At 39.3% G+C, this 18,761-nt stretch overlaps 1 protein-coding gene across 1 annotated transcript in view; it reads left to right on the forward strand.

Moving 5' to 3' along the window:
* Positions 1 to 18,761, forward strand: part of pcnx1 (pecanex 1) — an 86,811-nt gene that overhangs the window by 46,878 nt on the left and 21,172 nt on the right. The window contains exons 10-21 of the mRNA XM_041812270.1: positions 121 to 178; positions 883 to 1,115; positions 2,719 to 2,872; positions 5,821 to 5,853; positions 10,425 to 10,596; positions 11,881 to 11,991; positions 12,199 to 12,290; positions 14,443 to 14,552; positions 14,841 to 14,946; positions 15,078 to 15,170; positions 17,595 to 17,745; positions 18,033 to 18,174. Coding sequence (XP_041668204.1) covers positions 121 to 178; positions 883 to 1,115; positions 2,719 to 2,872; positions 5,821 to 5,853; positions 10,425 to 10,596; positions 11,881 to 11,991; positions 12,199 to 12,290; positions 14,443 to 14,552; positions 14,841 to 14,946; positions 15,078 to 15,170; positions 17,595 to 17,745; positions 18,033 to 18,174 — 1,455 coding nt within the window. The remainder of the gene's footprint in view (positions 1 to 120; positions 179 to 882; positions 1,116 to 2,718; positions 2,873 to 5,820; positions 5,854 to 10,424; positions 10,597 to 11,880; positions 11,992 to 12,198; positions 12,291 to 14,442; positions 14,553 to 14,840; positions 14,947 to 15,077; positions 15,171 to 17,594; positions 17,746 to 18,032; positions 18,175 to 18,761) is intronic.

Consider the following 18,761-nt stretch of genomic DNA (forward strand, 5'->3'; position numbering starts at 1 on the left):
GTAAATAGGTTATTGGCTGTTTAGTTTGAGGTCACCATGACATGAATCATGATTTAATACAGTAAGTGCAGCGGATGCTTTTGTCTCATCAGCGTGCTTTTTTTGTCTAATGCCCTGCAGGGACACTGACTCCCACCTCTCCAGTTCTACCTCAGTTCGCTTCTACCCTCATGACCTGGTGAGTACCCAACCAGTGAGCTCTGTCTGTGTGTTATCAAAATGAGAGCGAGGGAGAGAGCATGAGAGTGTTGAGCCTGCTGAGAATCACAGAAAGGCAAGCTGAAATCCTGGACGTACAGAGACAAAAACAAACAATGTCTATTCCCCTCTGCCTATCTGTTTAGCATATTTCTGCATATTATTTTTGGCAGTCATGTTCCAACGGTTCTCTTGTTGCCTTGCTTTGGCTCTATGTCCTTTTTCTATCTTTTTTTTTCTTGTTGCTTCGGACAAAAAAATATAATTTTCCATGCAGTTTAAAATCACTGCACCGGCCGTCATTTGGTCCAGAATACCCTTTAAATGCATGCATTATCTGATGCATGTTCTGCATGAGTAAGAGAGATGTACTTGATGTGATGTTTTTTTAACCGTTTTTAACAAGAATCCCAGTGGCGTCGAGTGGGTGGGATCAATGCGCCCTTTTCCTGTATATCAGCTGGAATCATACTGTAAAATTTAGAGAAAACTTGTGTTATAAATACCAATGTCTTATCATGCCCTGCATTTATATGGCAGAACTTCTGGCCACATTATGGAGCAAATGGGACTCAGCCTTTAACTGGGCTGATCTTGTATTTGAAATGTCCACTCTTTACTGTTTTATTACATGCATCATGAGTGGAAATGTTGTGTGAATAAGTTAGCCTGACCATGAGACAGATCTCCCTCCCTCAGATCCGTCTGAACCGTCTGCTCACGATGGACCCAGAGCTGCTGGAGCAGCAGGATGGAGATCTGAGCCCGGAGCTCCAGGATGCTCCGCTGGGACAGGACGACCCCGCAGCTGCCAACGCTGCTGGCAAAGCCCGGCAGTACTACCGCCTGTGGCTTCTGCCTTTCCTGTGGGTCGGCCTGCACTTTGACCGGCTCACGCTGCTGGCACTTTTTGACAGGTAAGGTGGCCAGGACTTCCATTAGCATCATTATTATTAGAGCTAATGTTTTACAAACCTCTACACTCAGGTAACCAGAGTGACAAAAGAGATGAAGACCCTTTCAGACTTTGTTAATTTGAGGCAAACTTGTACACCATTTAGAAGTGCACCGATTATGTTTGATATCTTCTTAATTTTTTTTATTTATGACTAAAGAACTGTTGTCATAATTTACAAGAATATTCATTATTGATAATTTTATTGAACAAGTTTGCAGGCAACATAAACAGCAAGTCTTGAGCATAATCGATGAGTTATTCCATGTTGTTTTTAACAGTTTTCTTCTCTATAACATACTCCATTTGAAATGCTGCTTTAACACCCTTTACTAGCACTACTTCTGAGTACTTACAAGACCTAAAATAACCAGATAATTTGTATAAACATGGGAAATTGATTCCTCTGTGCAGAATAGTTGAATACACTGATATGAGGTTATGATTCCACATTTCTAACTTTGATTTGAATGAGTAAAGACTTAAATACCGTCACAATAAAAAAATTGAGACTTGTAGACACACAAGATTAGGTCAGTATTTATTTATTTATTTTATTTGGAATCACACATAATAGACAATAATACAATGACTAGCAAAAAGACTTCCAGCATGATCTCTCTTTTTAGTTTTTCTTTACAGGAAAAAAACAGGAAAAAATCTTTTCATTCAGGTGTCCATAAAAAAATATGAGTTTACACAAAATAAGGGTGTTTAGGGAGGATATAGATTTTCCATTTTTCCCACAGTTCTTGAAATGTGTTCTTCTGAAGCCGCAATGAAAAGTTGATTCATTCCATTATGTATATTTCATAAATTTTTTTGTACCAGTCTTCTACAGTTGGAGCTTCTGGCTTAAGCCATTTTTTGTTATTGCCTTCTGGGCAGCAATACTCAATACTGCAAACAAATACTTAGTTTTCTTATTTGTAGAGGACAGTAAGAGGTGCCAGTTAAACGTAAAGTTTGTCCCAAATATATTTGCCAATTCTTTATGGATATCACGCCAGAACCTATTGACTTTGGGACAGGTCAAGAGCAGATGAAAATGATTAGCTTCCTGGGAACCACAGTTCCTCCAACAGCTGGAAAAGCCTGAATGGTGATGTTTCTGTACAGGTGTAATAAAATATCTAAATGCTCTCCAAGAAGTTGAATTTGTAATTTTCCATTGAAACTCTCAGTATTTTTCCCAGATTTCTTCAGAGATTTGTGTAGTATTTTCCTTTTCCCATTTTTGTTTAATGTGAAACGTGTTTTCTGATTTGACATTGTAAAGCCCTCTATATATCCTTGAAATTATTTTAAGTCCTAAGTCTCCCCTATAGGCATTTATAAAAACTTTGAGGAGACAGTTGTTTTTTATGGCCAAAAATGTAGGCAAGCTCCCACACAGCATCGTATCACCTATACAACTGCAACGTTTTGTCCTGAATGTTGCCATTGTGATGCTTAGACAGTGCTCTGTTGCTTTTGGGTCAAATATGACCAAGGATTTAAAGTTGAAAGTCTGAACATTTTTGAACATCTTCCTTGTGAGCTGACCTGTTCCTGTTGTGTTTCAGGAACCGTGAGGTTTTAGAGAATGTGCTGGCCGTGGTGCTGGCCGTCCTGGTGGCCTTCCTGGGTTCAGTGCTGCTGGTTCATGGCTTCTTCACTGACATCTGGGTCTTTCAGTTCTGCCTTGTCATTGCGAGTTGCCAGTACTCCTTATTAAAAGTAAGTACTTGACAGAAAAGCATTGCTATACTTGGTCTAAAACTGTGAAAATACTGTATTGTATTTAATAACAAGCTCATGCACATGATAGATTTTTACTTGAGTTTTGTTGAGAGGGTTTTATATACTCTGAAGTGATTTTACATAATAAATACATCACATCATATACAATTAGTGGTACTCTACTGGTTCTACTGGCCAGCAAAAACAATATACATAAACACATCAACATATGCCATTCAATTTAGCTTTATTTATATAGCACTTTTAAAACAACCAGGGTCAACCAGAGATCTTTGCAGAGCAAAAAGTCAAACATGAAGCAAGAATACCTCATTATTTTATTTCAAACCTAAATTTATTCTCAAAAGGACATCCAGGACTTTTTCAGTGCCGTTGAGATTGCAAGCACATTAGGACAAGCAAGACAAAACAACAAACAAATACAGCCAGTTATAGAACAGTAGAAATCATTCAAAACAATTGCAACTGGAAACAAAGCGACTAGAAACCAAGGTCCTAAAATTTTCAGTCCTTAGAGGTTGTTGGAGGGCGTTCCATGAGCTTGGGGCATTGAAGGAAAATGCCATTTTACTTAGTTCAGTACAAGTTCAAGGAACTTGAGGCACTAACCAATCAGAGCAGGCCATGTGAGTGCTTGAACTCTAGTGTTGTAGTACTTGAGAACGGTCTTGGTCTTGAGACCGATCTCAAGATCTCATTTTGAATGACTTGGTCTTGTCGCTGTCTCGAAAACATTTTTACTCGGCCTTGTTTCGGTCTCGGACTGGCCGGACTTGAGATTTTCCAAGACCAGTCAAAACCAGCGCTGATCTGCTATTCTTTGACTTCATTAATGTGATAATAAGGAGAAGCACTTACTAAAACAACAAACAGCTACACCTGCAAAAACTCAGACATCAGTCCATGTTAATTCTGGTGAGAAATACCTCTGAACACTTACTTTAGGCCTCATTCACCTGACAAAACTAGGTAAACATCTCATTTTCAGATATTTAAAAGAATTCAGGACTTGTCAGTGGCTTTAAAATATACACAAGGATTTATTTTTTACAAGAAGTTAGTTGAACAAATTTGCTAAGATTTCAGATTTTTGTATGTTGTGCTTTGAAAGAGTTGCGGACCCCTTGTTTTTATCTGTCAGATTTATTAAAAAGAAATCTTAAATTAAAGAGAGAATGCTCTTTAACTGTTCAGCCTTGTCATGTTTTTTTTATTGATTTTTATGGTCTTGGCTTGTCTCGGTCTTGACTCAGTCTCGGCCCCCAAAAGTCTTGGTCTTGTCTTGGTCTCTGTGAACTCTGGTCTTGGACAAGTCTTGGTCTCGGACAGTGCGATCTTGAGTATGACACTGTTGACAGCAACAAGTTTGAGATGACATGGCAGTTTCCCAATGAGGGCCTTAAAAATATGTCAAAACCAAGGGAAGGGAAGACCAACCAGTTTTCTCATTCAGGACACAACGATGAGTGCTGTCTGTCACATGTTATAAATCTAAGGTTGGAGTGATAGAGAGTGTCCAAGGACCTGAGAGTTTAAGCTGCTGTGTACCTATAAATTATATCCCCGAAATCTATAACTGATAGGAGCACAGCTTCAACTACTCTCTGTCTACAAAACGATAGAAAACTTGGTTTATTTCTGTACAGGAAGCCAATTTTCTGCAGCAGCTTGGAGATTAGGTAGTTCACATGGAACTTAAATGTGAATTCCTCATCAGTGACATGCCAAAATATTTACTCAGTGACTCTCAATTTCTGTAACATTTAAAGTAGATGTGCACATTCCCATAATTAAGATGTATATTATTATATACTAAGGAATGATATTAAAATAGTAAAATCCCTGGTAAAAGTTTAGGGTAGAATCCATGAAATTTGTTGGCATAAAACATTTTTATTTTGAAACAAAAGCCAAAGAGAAGAGATGAGTTTCAACAATAATTTGAATTGTTCATGAGTGAGAGCAGATCTTATATGAAGGGGTAAGCCGATCCACAGACTTAGAGCAGCTACTGCACCAGCTGGATCCCACTGGTTTTGGGCCTTGTTTTTGCAGATCCAGGAGCAGCTGGTTGGCAGACCTCTGGGCTCTCGCTGGAGTGTGAAGGTGAATTAGTTCACATAAATAAGGTGGTGCCCAAACAATGAAAAACTTTAAAAGCTAACAATAAAATCTGAAATTCAATCCTGTAGTGAGCAGGAAGCTGGTGGAGAGAGAACAACATAGGATAGTGTGGTCCTTGTTGTTTGTGCCTGTTTGGAGGCTGGCTGCCACATTTGGACTAGCCGTAGGCCTGGGACAGAAGAATGGTCCAGGCCCACATACAGAGAGTTACAGTCGCCAAGTCTAGATGACTTAAATGCATGCATCTCCCTCTCATTTGAAAGAAGCTCAACTTTACAATAGAACAGATCTGCTGATCAAACTTCAAAGCATTGTCAAAATAAACACCAAGACTCCTCACTAGAGAACACACACTACAAGCAAGAGGGACAAGGCTGACCAAACGCAAACACCAGAGGTCAGATTTAGCAGGCTGAAGGTCATTTATGTTTTAGCATCCCTAAGACAATCAAACAAGGCCTGCAGTGTACCCCTTATTTAGATGTAGATTTGAACATCATCTGCAAAACAGTCAGAGACATTATACATGGGAGAATAGACCCCAGAGGCAAACATACACAAAACAAATGGGACAGGGCCCAACAGAGACCCCTGTGGGACACCACTTGTAAAGTGCTCCAGAAGAGGAGTGATCTCCAAGGTGAACAGAGAAGGTCCTGTCTGTTAAGCAGGACTGAAGCCACCTAAATGCAGTCCCTTTAATCCCATCAGAAGTGTGTAAACATGATGACAGAGTCAGATGATGAACAGCATCAACAGCAGCAGTCTAGCAGAACTAATTGTCTTTTCTTTATCCACAGAGTGTTCAACCAGACTCCTCCTCCCCTCGGCATGTAAGTATTTATTCCTCATAAATCATGTTTTCTCTGACACTTATGAGCTCATGAAATAGTCTAATTTTTGTCTCATGATTTGTTTCGAGCCATTATGGTGGAAGACAGTAGAGAGAATAGACGGAAAGGAGAATTATTAGTGGTAACGGTCTAACCCTTGTCACCTGCTTTGAGGAGAGCAGGCTCTAAACATGGAGTGTGATATAACCATGACCTCAGAAGTTATCTACTTTTTAAAAAGTTGCTTCAGTTTGATGCTCACATGGTAAACCCCCTCTGTCAAAACTGATATTCAAGAAAGAGATTTCACAGACAAATGTCCTTTACACTTGAATTTAAGAGCAAGAGTATATGATAGGAGAATCTGTTTCCATCATGTCTAATCTGACTTTTAGTTGTTATTCTGTTTTTTCCTGTTTCTGCTTTTTGGCTCTTGAAGTGATGTTTTTGCATCCCCCCCCCCCGAGTTTCATCTCCCCTCCTCCCCTGCGTCAGTAGCTGCTCTGAAACGGCGTCTTTTATTAATGCCGCTCCCACTCAGCTGCAGGCACAAGCTTTAAATAGCTGTCCAGAGTTTAGACCACATCGCTCCCTCTTTCCCTTTGTCTGTATCTCTCTTTCTTCTCTCCCTCTTCTTCAAACTTGTCGTCTCTTCACCTCGTCTCACCTTGCAGACTTCTCCGCTCCCCCCCGTTCATGACACGCAGACGTATTTTAGTGTATTTAATGTGATTGTTGATGTGTAAACTGTCGGTGTAAAAGCAGGGCAGCTCGGGGCCTCCTGGGTTGAAACCTGCTCACTGCAGACATGCGTCCTCTCTCTCTCTCCCTCTCTCTCTTTCTCCTGTGAAACCCTGCGCCCAATGCTATTTCTGTTTATACCTGTGTCACTGTCCCAGAGGCTCCTGTGACACTGATGCCTCTGAATGAATTCTTTCTTTAGGGATGATTCCTGCTGGAGTGAATACATTATTGAGCCTGCAGATGATTTTATTTGTTGTACGCTTTTATCCACAGTGCATCATGAGGACACACATTTTGAGTACTGCAGGGCATTCTGGGAATTGACTCCCTAATTTAGGCAGTGTTTGCTGCAAAATGTGAAAAACAACACTTATAATCGAAATGGGGGAAAATGCTGGAGGAAATGTTATTGAACAGTTTAGATTTGCAAAAACACATAAAAATTCAGCTATTTTTAAGCCTTCACCCTTTTTGTCTTGTATTTTCCATTTACCATGGGATCTCAATAGCTTAAAGCCCCTAATAAATAGTTACTCCTGTGAGATCCTTCAGCTTGCACTCTTTTTCTAAGGCTTAATCTCAGTGCATCTGTTGCCCCTAACATGTAGCCCTGTCCTACCTTACACTTATGCACGATATAGTCTAGGGGTAGGGCATCCTGACTCTTGTTACAATAAAGGGAGAGGTGAAGGGCTGCAGAGCCTTTCAGATGGAGAATTTCAAAAGGCAAACTCCTGGGAAATCTTCCAAAATACCTTATCAACGATGGCAAGATGGCTGATCAATGTCAGTAGTTTCTGTGTTTGGAAATTTACATCAGTCTAATATCATAATTTAATTGTGTTTCAATGCATTATGTTCCCTTACACTAAACGGACTTAAGCATTAGGCCGTCAGACCATAACACTAACAGGGGCTGTAATGTCATGTCATAATGTCAATTGGTCAAAAATTTGTTTGGGAAAAAAATCCACATTTTTTAGGTTTTAAAGTCTTATATTTACAACATTTCAGAGTTTCAAAAGTCAGGAATTTACAAGAAAAATCCAAATTTCAGAATTTAAAACATCTTAAATTGAACATAGAAACTCAAAAAAATTTCGGTTTAAAAGTATTTTAAATCCTAATTTTACAACAGTGTAAAGTCAAAAATTTACAAGAAACCAAACTGAAAACAGTGGTCAGATTTTGACTTTTGGGCTCCATAATCTTAAAAATTCTTATCCAGGTTCAGGGATATTTACTGCTTTTAAAGTCATAAAAATGTATTTTTTTAAATGAATTAATTTTTGTTAAATCTGATTTTTTTTCCCTTGAAATTAGTATTACTTTTTTTCCAAGAGTGGTCCTAATGCACATAATAATAAAGGATAGTTTGGACATAGATCTTTAGTCATGAACATGTCTATATAGGTCTGTTATGTTGGGATTTTGTCAATGAAAACTATTTCTAATGATGTGTACTTTTTTCTGAGTGGGTCCGAGGGGAGCTAACCTTCCTCGATGGGAGTAGGGAGGGCCCTGAGGAATAAAGGTTGGGAACCAATGCTTTACACCACTCCATCCAACGCTTGGCATCAGTCTTGCTGAAGTGAGGCTTGCATGCAGCTGCTCGGACATTGAAACCCATTTATGGAGCTCCTGCTGCACAGTTTTTATGTTTACATTAATGCCAGTGGAAGTCCAGAACTCTTGGAATCAGCTAGGGCTGGGAAATTAATCAAAATTTGATTAAATCGCAATTTGGTCTGATGCAGTTTTCAAATTACAGAAGGAGCAATATTTATTTGACCTGAAATTTGTGTTAAAATACCAGTTTTAAACTTTTTTTTTTGCAGCAGCAATGTTATGCATGACATTTCATGCAATCATGGAAGTACAATTTTTTTAGAATAGTCTACAAAAAAATCCTGCCTTCTTAATTTTGTTTATTTTTCTTATTAAATATGAGAAAGACAAAAAACAGTCAGTGCAACAATTCATACCCAATTTGCAATACGGGTCAAAATCATCAGAATTAGATATTTTTAAAGAGTTGTTCAGCCCTTGTTTAGGAATAAAAGAAAGTTAAGGAGTAATCGTGTATCAAATCATAATTGCAATATTGAGGGAAAAAAATGCAATTAAATGATTTTCCCAAATCTTTCAGCCCTAGAATCAGCAGAGTGTTGGTGACTTTTATGAACATTGCACCTAAGTAGTCGTTAACCCCTGCTCTGTGATATCACGTGATCTTCTGCTCCATGGCTGAGTTGCTGTTGTTCCTAATTGCTTCCACTTTGTAATAATAACACTTACAGTTGACTGTGGAATATCCAGTAGAGATTAAATATCCTGAACGGTCTCATTGCAAAGGTGACATCATCACAGTACCACACTTGAAGTCACTGAGCTCTTCAGAATGACCCATTTAGAATCACAGATGTTTGGAAATGGAGACTGCATGGCTATGTAATGATTTTATACACCGATGGCAACAGGTCTGATTGAAATACCCGAATCAAATCATTTAAAGGTGTGGCCAAATACTTTCGTCCATGTAGTGTTTTTCAAACAAGCATCTCTTAAAAATCACTCATTGTAGAAATGTCCTGTCTACAAAAATGCTGTACACAACTATTAATGATATATCAGGAACTTGAAAAAACATCCTATTGCGTAGGGGAAGATTTCACCACTAACCCTTGAAACTCTGTTTTGAGTGACAAGAGGGTTCTTTAAATCAAGGTTAGGAGGGGTTTTGGGCCTAGGTGTCTAACAACATTATTAAATTGACCCCAAAAGAGGACAGTGAAACAATTAAAGCAATTGGTGCAAGAACTATGCTTAGGCGTAAATAGATATTAAATGCTGCTCAGAGATAATTTAAAAGGTAACATGGATAGTGGACTGCAGCAGCAGGATGTTAGCTGTTTAACATTCTTATGGCCTGTGGAGAGAAGCTGTTACACATTCTGGCTGTCCTTGATTTAATGGAGCGATATCTCCGACCAGACAGCAAGAGATCAAACAGCCCATGAAAGTTTTTCTGCATCTGTCCTTCTAAAACTCTTGAATGGATGAGAGAGACCCAGATGACCTTCTTGGCCTTCCTCAACAAACTTTGCTCAGTTTTATTCCAGGTCAAGTCTAGATCAGATGTACTGCTCACTTTTTGTCCATCTTCAGTACTTCTTATTTTGAATTCTATTCAGCAAAAGACTGAAAAGACTGATTTCTATGATATGTATTTACTAGAAAAGCTGTTAAAAGTGTTCTTGATAAACAATTCAAGCTACTTGCAAAACATTCTGGGATCACTCGCAAACCAGGAAAGCCATTGTAGGCAGCTTTAATCCCTCATTATGTGAAATTCATCCATGAAACCAAAACAGTTGTTCACTGTATAGTAAATACTATCCCTTTGTCTGATAATTATGAGTCAATTAAGCTAATTATGAACAGTTTTTTTTATCAAATTTCAGAATAATCCTGTCCCTCTCTGCCCCCCTGATCAAATATTTGGTCAAAAACAACAAATTATATTGTCCATGATTGATTTATAAAATCAACAAAAGGGTCAAACATCCAAGGGGTGAATATTTTTAGATGCACTGTACTCACATAAAACCAAAGCTGACTATCATCAGTAGTAAATACACCTTGTGGGGTGCAGTGATTATTAGAGTCCTTTCCAGTAACTCCAGTAAAAATCTGAAGCACTGCTCAGCTTCTATCAGAGGACATACTTTGAATGTTCCTCTGTAAATCTACATGATGTGATCGTCGAGCTGCGCAGGCCCAGCTACTGTAATGAAGCATTTATGATCATTATTGTGTCTTCACAGGGTCATAATCGCATCATAGCGTACAGCCGGCCTGTCTACTTCTGCCTGTGCTGTGGACTCATCTGGCTGCTGCACTATGGCAGTCTGAGGACCACTTCATCCCGCTTCACCCTCTACGGAGTCGCTCTCACCAGCTCCCTCGTCCTCGCCTCTGCTCGCGACCTCGTCATCGGTGAGTGTACCCACGTGGCATTTCTGTACTTTATTGATATTCATAAACTCATTTATCTACATGGCTTTGTAATAGCAGTTATAGTACAGTGAAGAGAAGCTCATGATGTGCCTTGTAAGTGAAGCTTCAGTGAAATGGCTCTAATGGTTATGTGATATCCGATTTGTTCTGGCTGCAGCTTCCTGTGAAAGTAGAGTTTTTTCTACACTGTCTATTGAAAAATAAGATAAATAGTGAATAACCCTTTTCAAAATAAAATAGTTCAACTATTTTAAGTTGACTAAGACATAAAGCCCTTTAAATCCACCAGTTCAGATTTAAATCAATTAGTCAAACTAGATTAATACAGCATCTTTCAGATCAGTTCACATGCAAGTCAGAGTGCTTCCACAGATGGCGGAAAGAGAAGACAGACTGATGTTAGAAGATGTTATAAAGGATTTAGATACAGACTACACAGTTTTTATCTATTAAAATGATAGCTATGTCAGATGAGGTGATCACAGAGTCATAAATCTGTGCCGTGACTTCACTGACAGACATGACAGACTGCGTGGAGGGACACGATCATCTTTCTTGTTTACATGCCAGTCTGGCTGGTGAATTAACAATTCTACCATTTATGGACTTTACTGCTTTATTTTAACAGTCTTACCAGCCTCCCCTCTTAGTAGCTTATTAACAGAAATGTAGAACACTAATTTCTTCATAAATAACCAAGGGAGACATCCTCTTTCCCATATTCTACTCTTTAAATTTATCTATTTTAGTTTATTTATTTCAGTTTTGTTTTAGTGACATTGCTATTACTGTCAATACTCATTGTTATTAACTTTGTACTTAAATTTAAATATTTTTTTATTTTAATTGATTTATTCCTTCATTTATTTTCTTACAACAAGCCACTAATGTCAGGCCATAACTGTATCCTTAAAATGATCCCTGAGTTTACGAAATAATTGTTCTATCAACAGAAACAGATGAAACTCCAGCTGTAAGATTAAAGAAGGATTCAGCACATGGTCTGAGGTGTAATATGTAGACGAGCCATAATCTCTTTTCAGCAGTGATGTTATTAGTTTAGAGAGTAATACAGCACCTTTCATTAAACAGTAATCAACACAAAGTGCTTTAGATGCCCCGGAGACTCACAGCTTTCACTAATGTGCATCACAAATATCTGCAGCCTGCAGTCAAAGATGCAGAGTCACAAACACACACTTGTCATCTGCCTGATCTGAATCCTGACATGCCTTAAAAGTATTTTGTCTTCCTCCTCTGCAGTCTTCACTCTGTGCTTCCCCATCATTTTCTTCGTCGGCCTGCTGCCACAAGTCAACACGTTCGTCATGTACCTCTTCGAGCAGCTGGACATCCATGTGTTCGGGGGCAACGGTGAGCGACTTCTAGAAGCATGAACTTGTCTGCGAGTGACTTTGACCTCCACAAAATGAGACAACAGGCGCTCTGCACACTCCTGCCTGTGATGCATTATGATCCAGCAGGCTGCAGAAGTGCTGATTTGCATTCTGCCTGGCCTGTTGCCTGTCAGGTTGAGCGGTCGTGTTGCTGACACTCTCTCTGCTCTCTCTCTGTCTGCAGCCTCCACCAGCCTGCTGTCAGCGCTCTACAGCGTGCTGCGCAGCGTCGTCACAGTCGCTCTGCTTTATGGCTTCTGCTATGGAGCGCTGAAGGTGAGATCAACAGAGATATGCTACTAATGGGTAGCAAAAAAATAACAGGCCAGAGAAATAGCTGGGCCCCCGAGAGTCCAGTATATAGGGGCCACCCTGGATGACTTACCAATATTAGTGTAGGCGTGTCAAATGAGACTGTTGGTGCTAGCCCCCTTACTAAAATTAGACTCTTCAACTGCTTTTGGAGCGTGTAGTAAACAAGTTATTGTTGAGGTTAAATGACCTTCTCCTTTTGTTTCTGGCATCCCAACTTTTGTGAAACTTGGCATGGTTAACAATCTGGCCTTACTGGAATAAATGGGTAAACTCATGATGCAACTGTTGAACAAACAAAGAAGGAAGAAAGGAAAAAGGAAAGGAAAGGAAAGATCAAGAAAGGAATAAATTAGCGAGAGGGGAAGGGAAGGAAGTAAAGAATGAAGATGGAAAGAGAGGAAGGAAGGATTGATAAAAGGAAAGAAGAAGGGGAGCAAGGAAAAGGAAAAAAGTAAGTAAGGAAAGAAGGAATAAAATGAGGGGGTCAGAAGGAAGGCAAGGAAGAAAGGAAGGAAGGAAAAAGAAAGACAACAAGAAAGGAAGTAAGCAAGGAAGAGGAGGAAAAAGGAAGGAAGGAAAGAAACAAGAGAGGAATGAAGGAAGAGGGATGAAAGGATGCAAAGAAGAAAGAGAAGGAGGAAGGAAGGAAGCAAGGGTGGAAAAAAATGACGAAAACAAGAAAGGAAGTATACATGGAAGACGAGGAAAAGGGAAAGAAGAAAATAAGAATGGAATAAAGGAAGAAGGGAAGGAACAAAGCAAAGATGAAAGGAAGAAAGAGGGTAAGGAAGGATAGAGAAAAATGAGAGAAAAGAAGGATGAAAGAAACAAGAAAGGAAAAAGAGAAAGAAGGATTTTAGAAAGAAAGAAGGAAATAAAGAAGGAAATAAGAAAGGTGCAAGAAAGAGATGAAAGAGGAAGGCAGGAAGGAATAAGGAGAGTAGGAAGCAAGAGAGAAAGGACGGAAGGCTGGAAGGAATGAAGAAAGAATGAAGACAGGTAGGAAGAAAGGAAGGCAGACAAAAGAAAAAGAAGGAAGACAGACAAAGAATCAAGAAAGAGAAGGAAGAGAAGATGAAGGAAGGATAGAAGAAGTAAAGAAATAAAAGGAGAATGAAACACGTGAAGGAAGATAAATAAATGAGGAAGAAATAAAGGAAGGAGGAAATGAAGAGGAGGAATGGAGGTAGAAAGAGAAAAAACGTGCTCTATTAATTCATGGCAAATATTTAAGTTAGCTCAGTAGAATGTGGGCAGCCTTGCTGAAATTTAGGATGGACCATGTTCTACTAGTCTCCATGGGCCCCTCATTCTGCTGGGCCTAGAAAGCTTTCCCTGTTTTTCATGGGCGGCCTTGATACAATATCGTGTCTCATTAAACAGTAGCTGTGGTTGTAAATTTTAGAATTACAACAGCTCCACGTTTTAGCCAAATTACTCCTCAAAAGACCAGACCAATTATCGAATTAGATTACAGGTCACATTACAGCAGCTGTGAGTTCATAGAGGTCACAGAAAATAAATGGAAGTAATTGCAGAGAAACAGACCAGACCTTTGATTTAGGGGGAAATGGCTGATATCAGAAAAACACCCCAACAGCTAGTAAAGGCTGGACTGAAGGATAGCACAGAGTCACTGATCATGGTCGCAGAAGAACAGGCCCTAAGCAAAAGTTTGATAGAGGCGGGAGTCTACCACATCAGACAGGACCCCAGGTGCAGGATGTTAAAAGATGCCCCAGAGACAGAGCAGCACATCACAGCAGGGTGTAATATGCAAACAGGCAAGGCATACATGGATCACCATGGCCAAGAGGCTGGCATAGTACACAGGAACATCTGTGCCCAGGATGGGCTGGAGGTCCATGGATCAAGATGGCCCCTTATGTGGTCCAGAACAGAGCCCAACAGCTGGGTTCTGGATTCTTAGCCATATTTTAGAAATGTCCAAGTTGGACCTACTACCTGCTACGTGTTGATGAGGATCATTCATACTATAGTATGAAGCAATATACCAGCAAACTATGACATATGACAACATTATTATTCAAAATGAAAATGATAATCATGAAAAAACATCTGGTATAATAAATCTTGTCCTTTTGCATTCCAGGAGACCTGGGAGCCTCACCACATCCCGGTCTTGTTCTCCGTGTTTTGTGGCCTCTTGGTGGCGGTGTCCTATCACCTGAGCCGGCAGAGCAGCGACCCGTCAGTGCTCATGTAAGTTTAAGAGCAAAACCTGGTGGTGTTTGACGGGCCTGAGATGTGATGGTTTCTTAGAGCAACAAAGTAGTAAATGTTTCTGATATTTAATTTTTTCTTCAGAAAGATTAGAAAGTGCAGTTTTTTGTACTTTTTGTAAGGTGACCTTGAGTGTCATGAAAGGCGCCCTTAAATAAAATGTATTATTATTATTATTAAATCCCAAACAGCTTTAAAGGTTGCACTGACACGTAGAATATTTATATGATTTTAACCACCTTGTCTTTGTTGTTTCTATTCTTGTAGCTCCCTAATACAGTCCAAGATTTTACCCAGTTTAAAAGACAAGAACCCAGAGGACCCTCTCGCAGAAGTACAGGACCCTCTGCCAGAGAAGCTCCGGGCCTCGGTGGTGAGTTCAACTTCATTGTCAGCCAAAGTTGTTGTTTTAGACATGCATGTAGATCTTTTAAGGATCTGTAAATGCTGATTTTGTTTCTTTGTTTGTAATTTCACACCTGCCATGTTTTTTATTTTGCACAGAATGAGCGTCTGCAGTCTGACCTGATCGTCTGCGTGGTCATCGCCGTTCTTTACTTCGCCATTCATGTCAGCACTGTCTTCATTGCACTGCAGGTACAATTCAGATTTTTCTAACAGATACCCTAATCTAACGCCATTCCCTACTTTCCCTACTTTCTAATGACGCAATCCACGCCTTTATAGCTCTTAGAGAACAATTTCTAGCAAGCCTGGAACTTGGCTGACTTTTCAGGGTCTCTGAAGATTAAATCCACACCAGTAACTCTGATAAAGGATGTCTTTTTATCCATTTACAATCCATTTTTTGATTGTTCCTGCTGTTAGCTGGTTAGCCTGCTTCTAATTCTTTGGTCCTAAAAAAGATTGGAGAACAAGTTTTTTGCAAAAAAAAAAAAAAAAGCCCAAGTCATTCACATTTTCTGTGTTTGAAATTTTTAATTTCCATTTTGTTTTTTATTTCTTTTGTCTTTTTAGTCCAATAACTCTTCTAAAATTCAAGTGACATTGCTGCAACTCAGCTATTCTTAAAGCCAAGGTTATCCTGAACAAAAGGATGCTTAGAACTTGACTGTGCACCACGGGGTTAATGTTTTACAAGCTTTTTTTTTTAAAGGTTTATTTTGGGCATTTTGTGCCTTTGTTTGGTATGGGGGGGGGGGCTCGGGCCGGGTTCGAGCCTGCATATATGGGTCGCGCACCTTATCCATTCTGCCACCTGTGCCCCCTTTACAAGCTTTTTAAGTCAAAAGTCCAGGCAACACACAATGGTTGCACAAATTGCTTTGGGCTCAGAGGGTTAAATGACAAAGAGTGCTGCAGCAGATCGGCTTAGCCATCAGGTACAAAATGGGATGTAAGTGCTGCAGTGTTAATTTTGACAGCTATTTTTAATTTTAATCCTAGTCTTTACATGAAATGTCTTTTAGTTTTAGTCCCATTTTACTAATGTCTACCCTTTTAAGTTTTAGTCTAGTTTTAGTCCATAAAAAGTCAACACATTTTAGTCTTTGCTTTTAATCCAAGCATTTATTTTCTTGCCTCAATCTGGCACCAAGTCATGGTAGTGTGTTCTCTGCACTCTGCCAAACCTGGGGTTCCTGCTTTCTACAGCTGAGAGGCAGAGTAGCTACAGCTACATTGTTTTTTGACGGATTTAACCACAGTGGAGAAATATCACAGATTTTGAATGTCCAACAAAAACTACATTGCATTTTAGTCTAGTTTTAGTCATCTTGATGAAAACTAAACCTACTTTTGTCAGTTTTAGTAATCACAGATCTATTTTTGGTTGGTCTTAGTTGAGTTTTTGTCTTGGAAAAAAAGGCTTTCTAAAAATAGTTTTAGTCATAGTTTTAGTCGGCAACATTAGCACTGAAGTGGTGCAAAATTTTCCTTTACCCAATCAAAATGTGTCCATTCAACATTTTTGGTTTGTCTGTTTGACACTGATTTAAGTGTCATGCAACTTTAAAAAAAAAAAAAAAGACAGAATGGCAGAGCAAAGCTGTCTTTTTCCCCTTTTCTTTTTTTTTGGGGCTTTTAACTTTAGAGGACAGTGGATAGAGTTGAAGCCTGGGAAGGAAGAGTAATGAATGACATGGGAAAGAAGCCACAGGCTGGATTAGAACCCTTGCTGCCCACCTCAAGGTCAACATGCTCTGTAAACGGGCCACACATACATAATCACAAAGCTACTGAGTCCCCAAAGATCAATCAATCAATCAGTCAACCTTTATTTATGCTTTATTTATACCCTCATTTACAGTGATGTCGAGTCAATTACAGGAGAAATTCAGAGAATCCAAAACAATAGAAACAGAGGAGAGACTGACAGAAAGGGCATTAAAATCATCAGACTGGAGATGATGAATTGACAATAAAGGTCACACTTACAGAAAACAATTACAGACATAAGGTCGGAGGTTTAAAATAACATTTCTAAAAAGCCCAAAAGGTAAATGCTCAGTAATTTTGAGCAGCCCCTGTAGCCTGTTCCATGAGTCAGAAGCAGAACAGGACAAGGCAGTCAAGATAAATCTTCTTTTGAAAGATCAAGATGCCATTTCTTCTATTTGGGGCCTTAAAACTTTTTATGCAATCTGAAATACACATTTAAAACTAACAGGTGTGTGCTTGCAACACCATTAGGCCCTGTTTACATGACAATGTTATCAGGTGAAAACGTCATGTAAACAGGGCCTTAGTTTTTACTCTGCAATGTTATAGTCAAGTTTTTGTTAATGCGATCTGGTGGCTTTAAAGCCAGATACAAGTTGTTTCTGGTTTTGGAAAAGACCTGTAGCTCCAACAAAATAACTCTGTCTCTGTTCAATTCCTTTTTTGTAATGCTGGTCCAAAGGCTTAAAGATTCTATAATTTACTTTTAAATGACAACAACAAAAGATCAAGTTTTATAGCGGCTCCTTTAGGGGAAAAAACAAGACATAAAAGCACATTTCTTGTGGTTGTAGATTTTGGTTTCATCGGTGTATGACCAATTCTCTCTGTGCTCCTCAGCCTTTCCTCAGTTATGTCCTGTATGCACTGTTGGGGACGGTCGGCCTGCTCACACACTACCTGCTGCCTCAAGTCCGAAAGCAGCTGCCCTGGTACTGCTTCTCCCACCCGCTGCTCAAAACCAAGGAGTATTACCAGTTTGAAGTCAGGGGTGAGTGCTCCCCATCATCAAAATAACATTTAATCAAGTAACATTTATGAGTAAGATCTTGGTGATCAGGTATCTTTGTCCCTTTATCTATTACTCAGTGTAGGAGAAAATTACAACAGCTGTTTGAAAAGCAAAAAGAGACAGATGTACTAAACTTAGATTTAAATATAAACTATCAAGAGGGTAAAAAATACTGTGTATTTTTCTTTTCTGTGTCCTTTCTCATATTTTAGTCCTTCCTCCTCTTCTGTATCTCATGATGCTTATACCCTGTTTTTTTTTTCCAGATGCTGCTCATGTGATGTGGTTTGAAAAGCTCCACGTTTGGCTGCTGTTTGTGGAGAAGAACGTCCTCTACCCTCTCGTCATCCTGAACGAGCTGAGCGGCAGCGCAAGAGAGCTGGCCAGTCCTAAGAGACTCGACACAGAGTGAGGATCCTGACTAGATTTTTTAACAGCTAAAAGTTTGGGAAGGTTTTAGGAATGCACAAGATTGGATTTCTGCAAAATTTCAATATTCTGATATTTCCAAATTCATTTTAGACAATACCAATATATATAGTACACTCAAATGACACATGAAGTTTTTCTTCTTATGTAGAGGCAAAGGAGGGGAAAATACCTGGGAGACAAGCTGAAGAATATAATGGAAAAATAGGGGTTAAAAAGGGATTATTGTTTTCATTTACATATACAGCTCAGCCAGGGAAGTCCATGACAGTTTTGGGTTTTTTTTAGCAGGTATGAATAAGCGTAAACCTGCCAGACTTGCCATTGAATTGCTCATTTTAAGCAACTGAACACCATTGCCAAAAAAAAAGAGCTTCACTGGTGGAACTTCTGCTTTAATCTGTGTGTTTTTCTGTCACAAAAATACCAAATTAGATCCAAACAAATCACTTAAATTAAACAAGTCCCACTATGACAAACAAACTCTGGGTATTTCCTGTTTATCTACACCAAGGCTAGCTATTCCCTATGCTTACAGTTCAATGCTAAGCTAATTAGCTTCAGGT

Source organism: Cheilinus undulatus, linkage group 18 (assembly GCF_018320785.1).
Source record: "Cheilinus undulatus linkage group 18, ASM1832078v1, whole genome shotgun sequence".
NCBI lineage: Eukaryota > Metazoa > Chordata > Actinopteri > Labriformes > Labridae > Cheilinus > Cheilinus undulatus.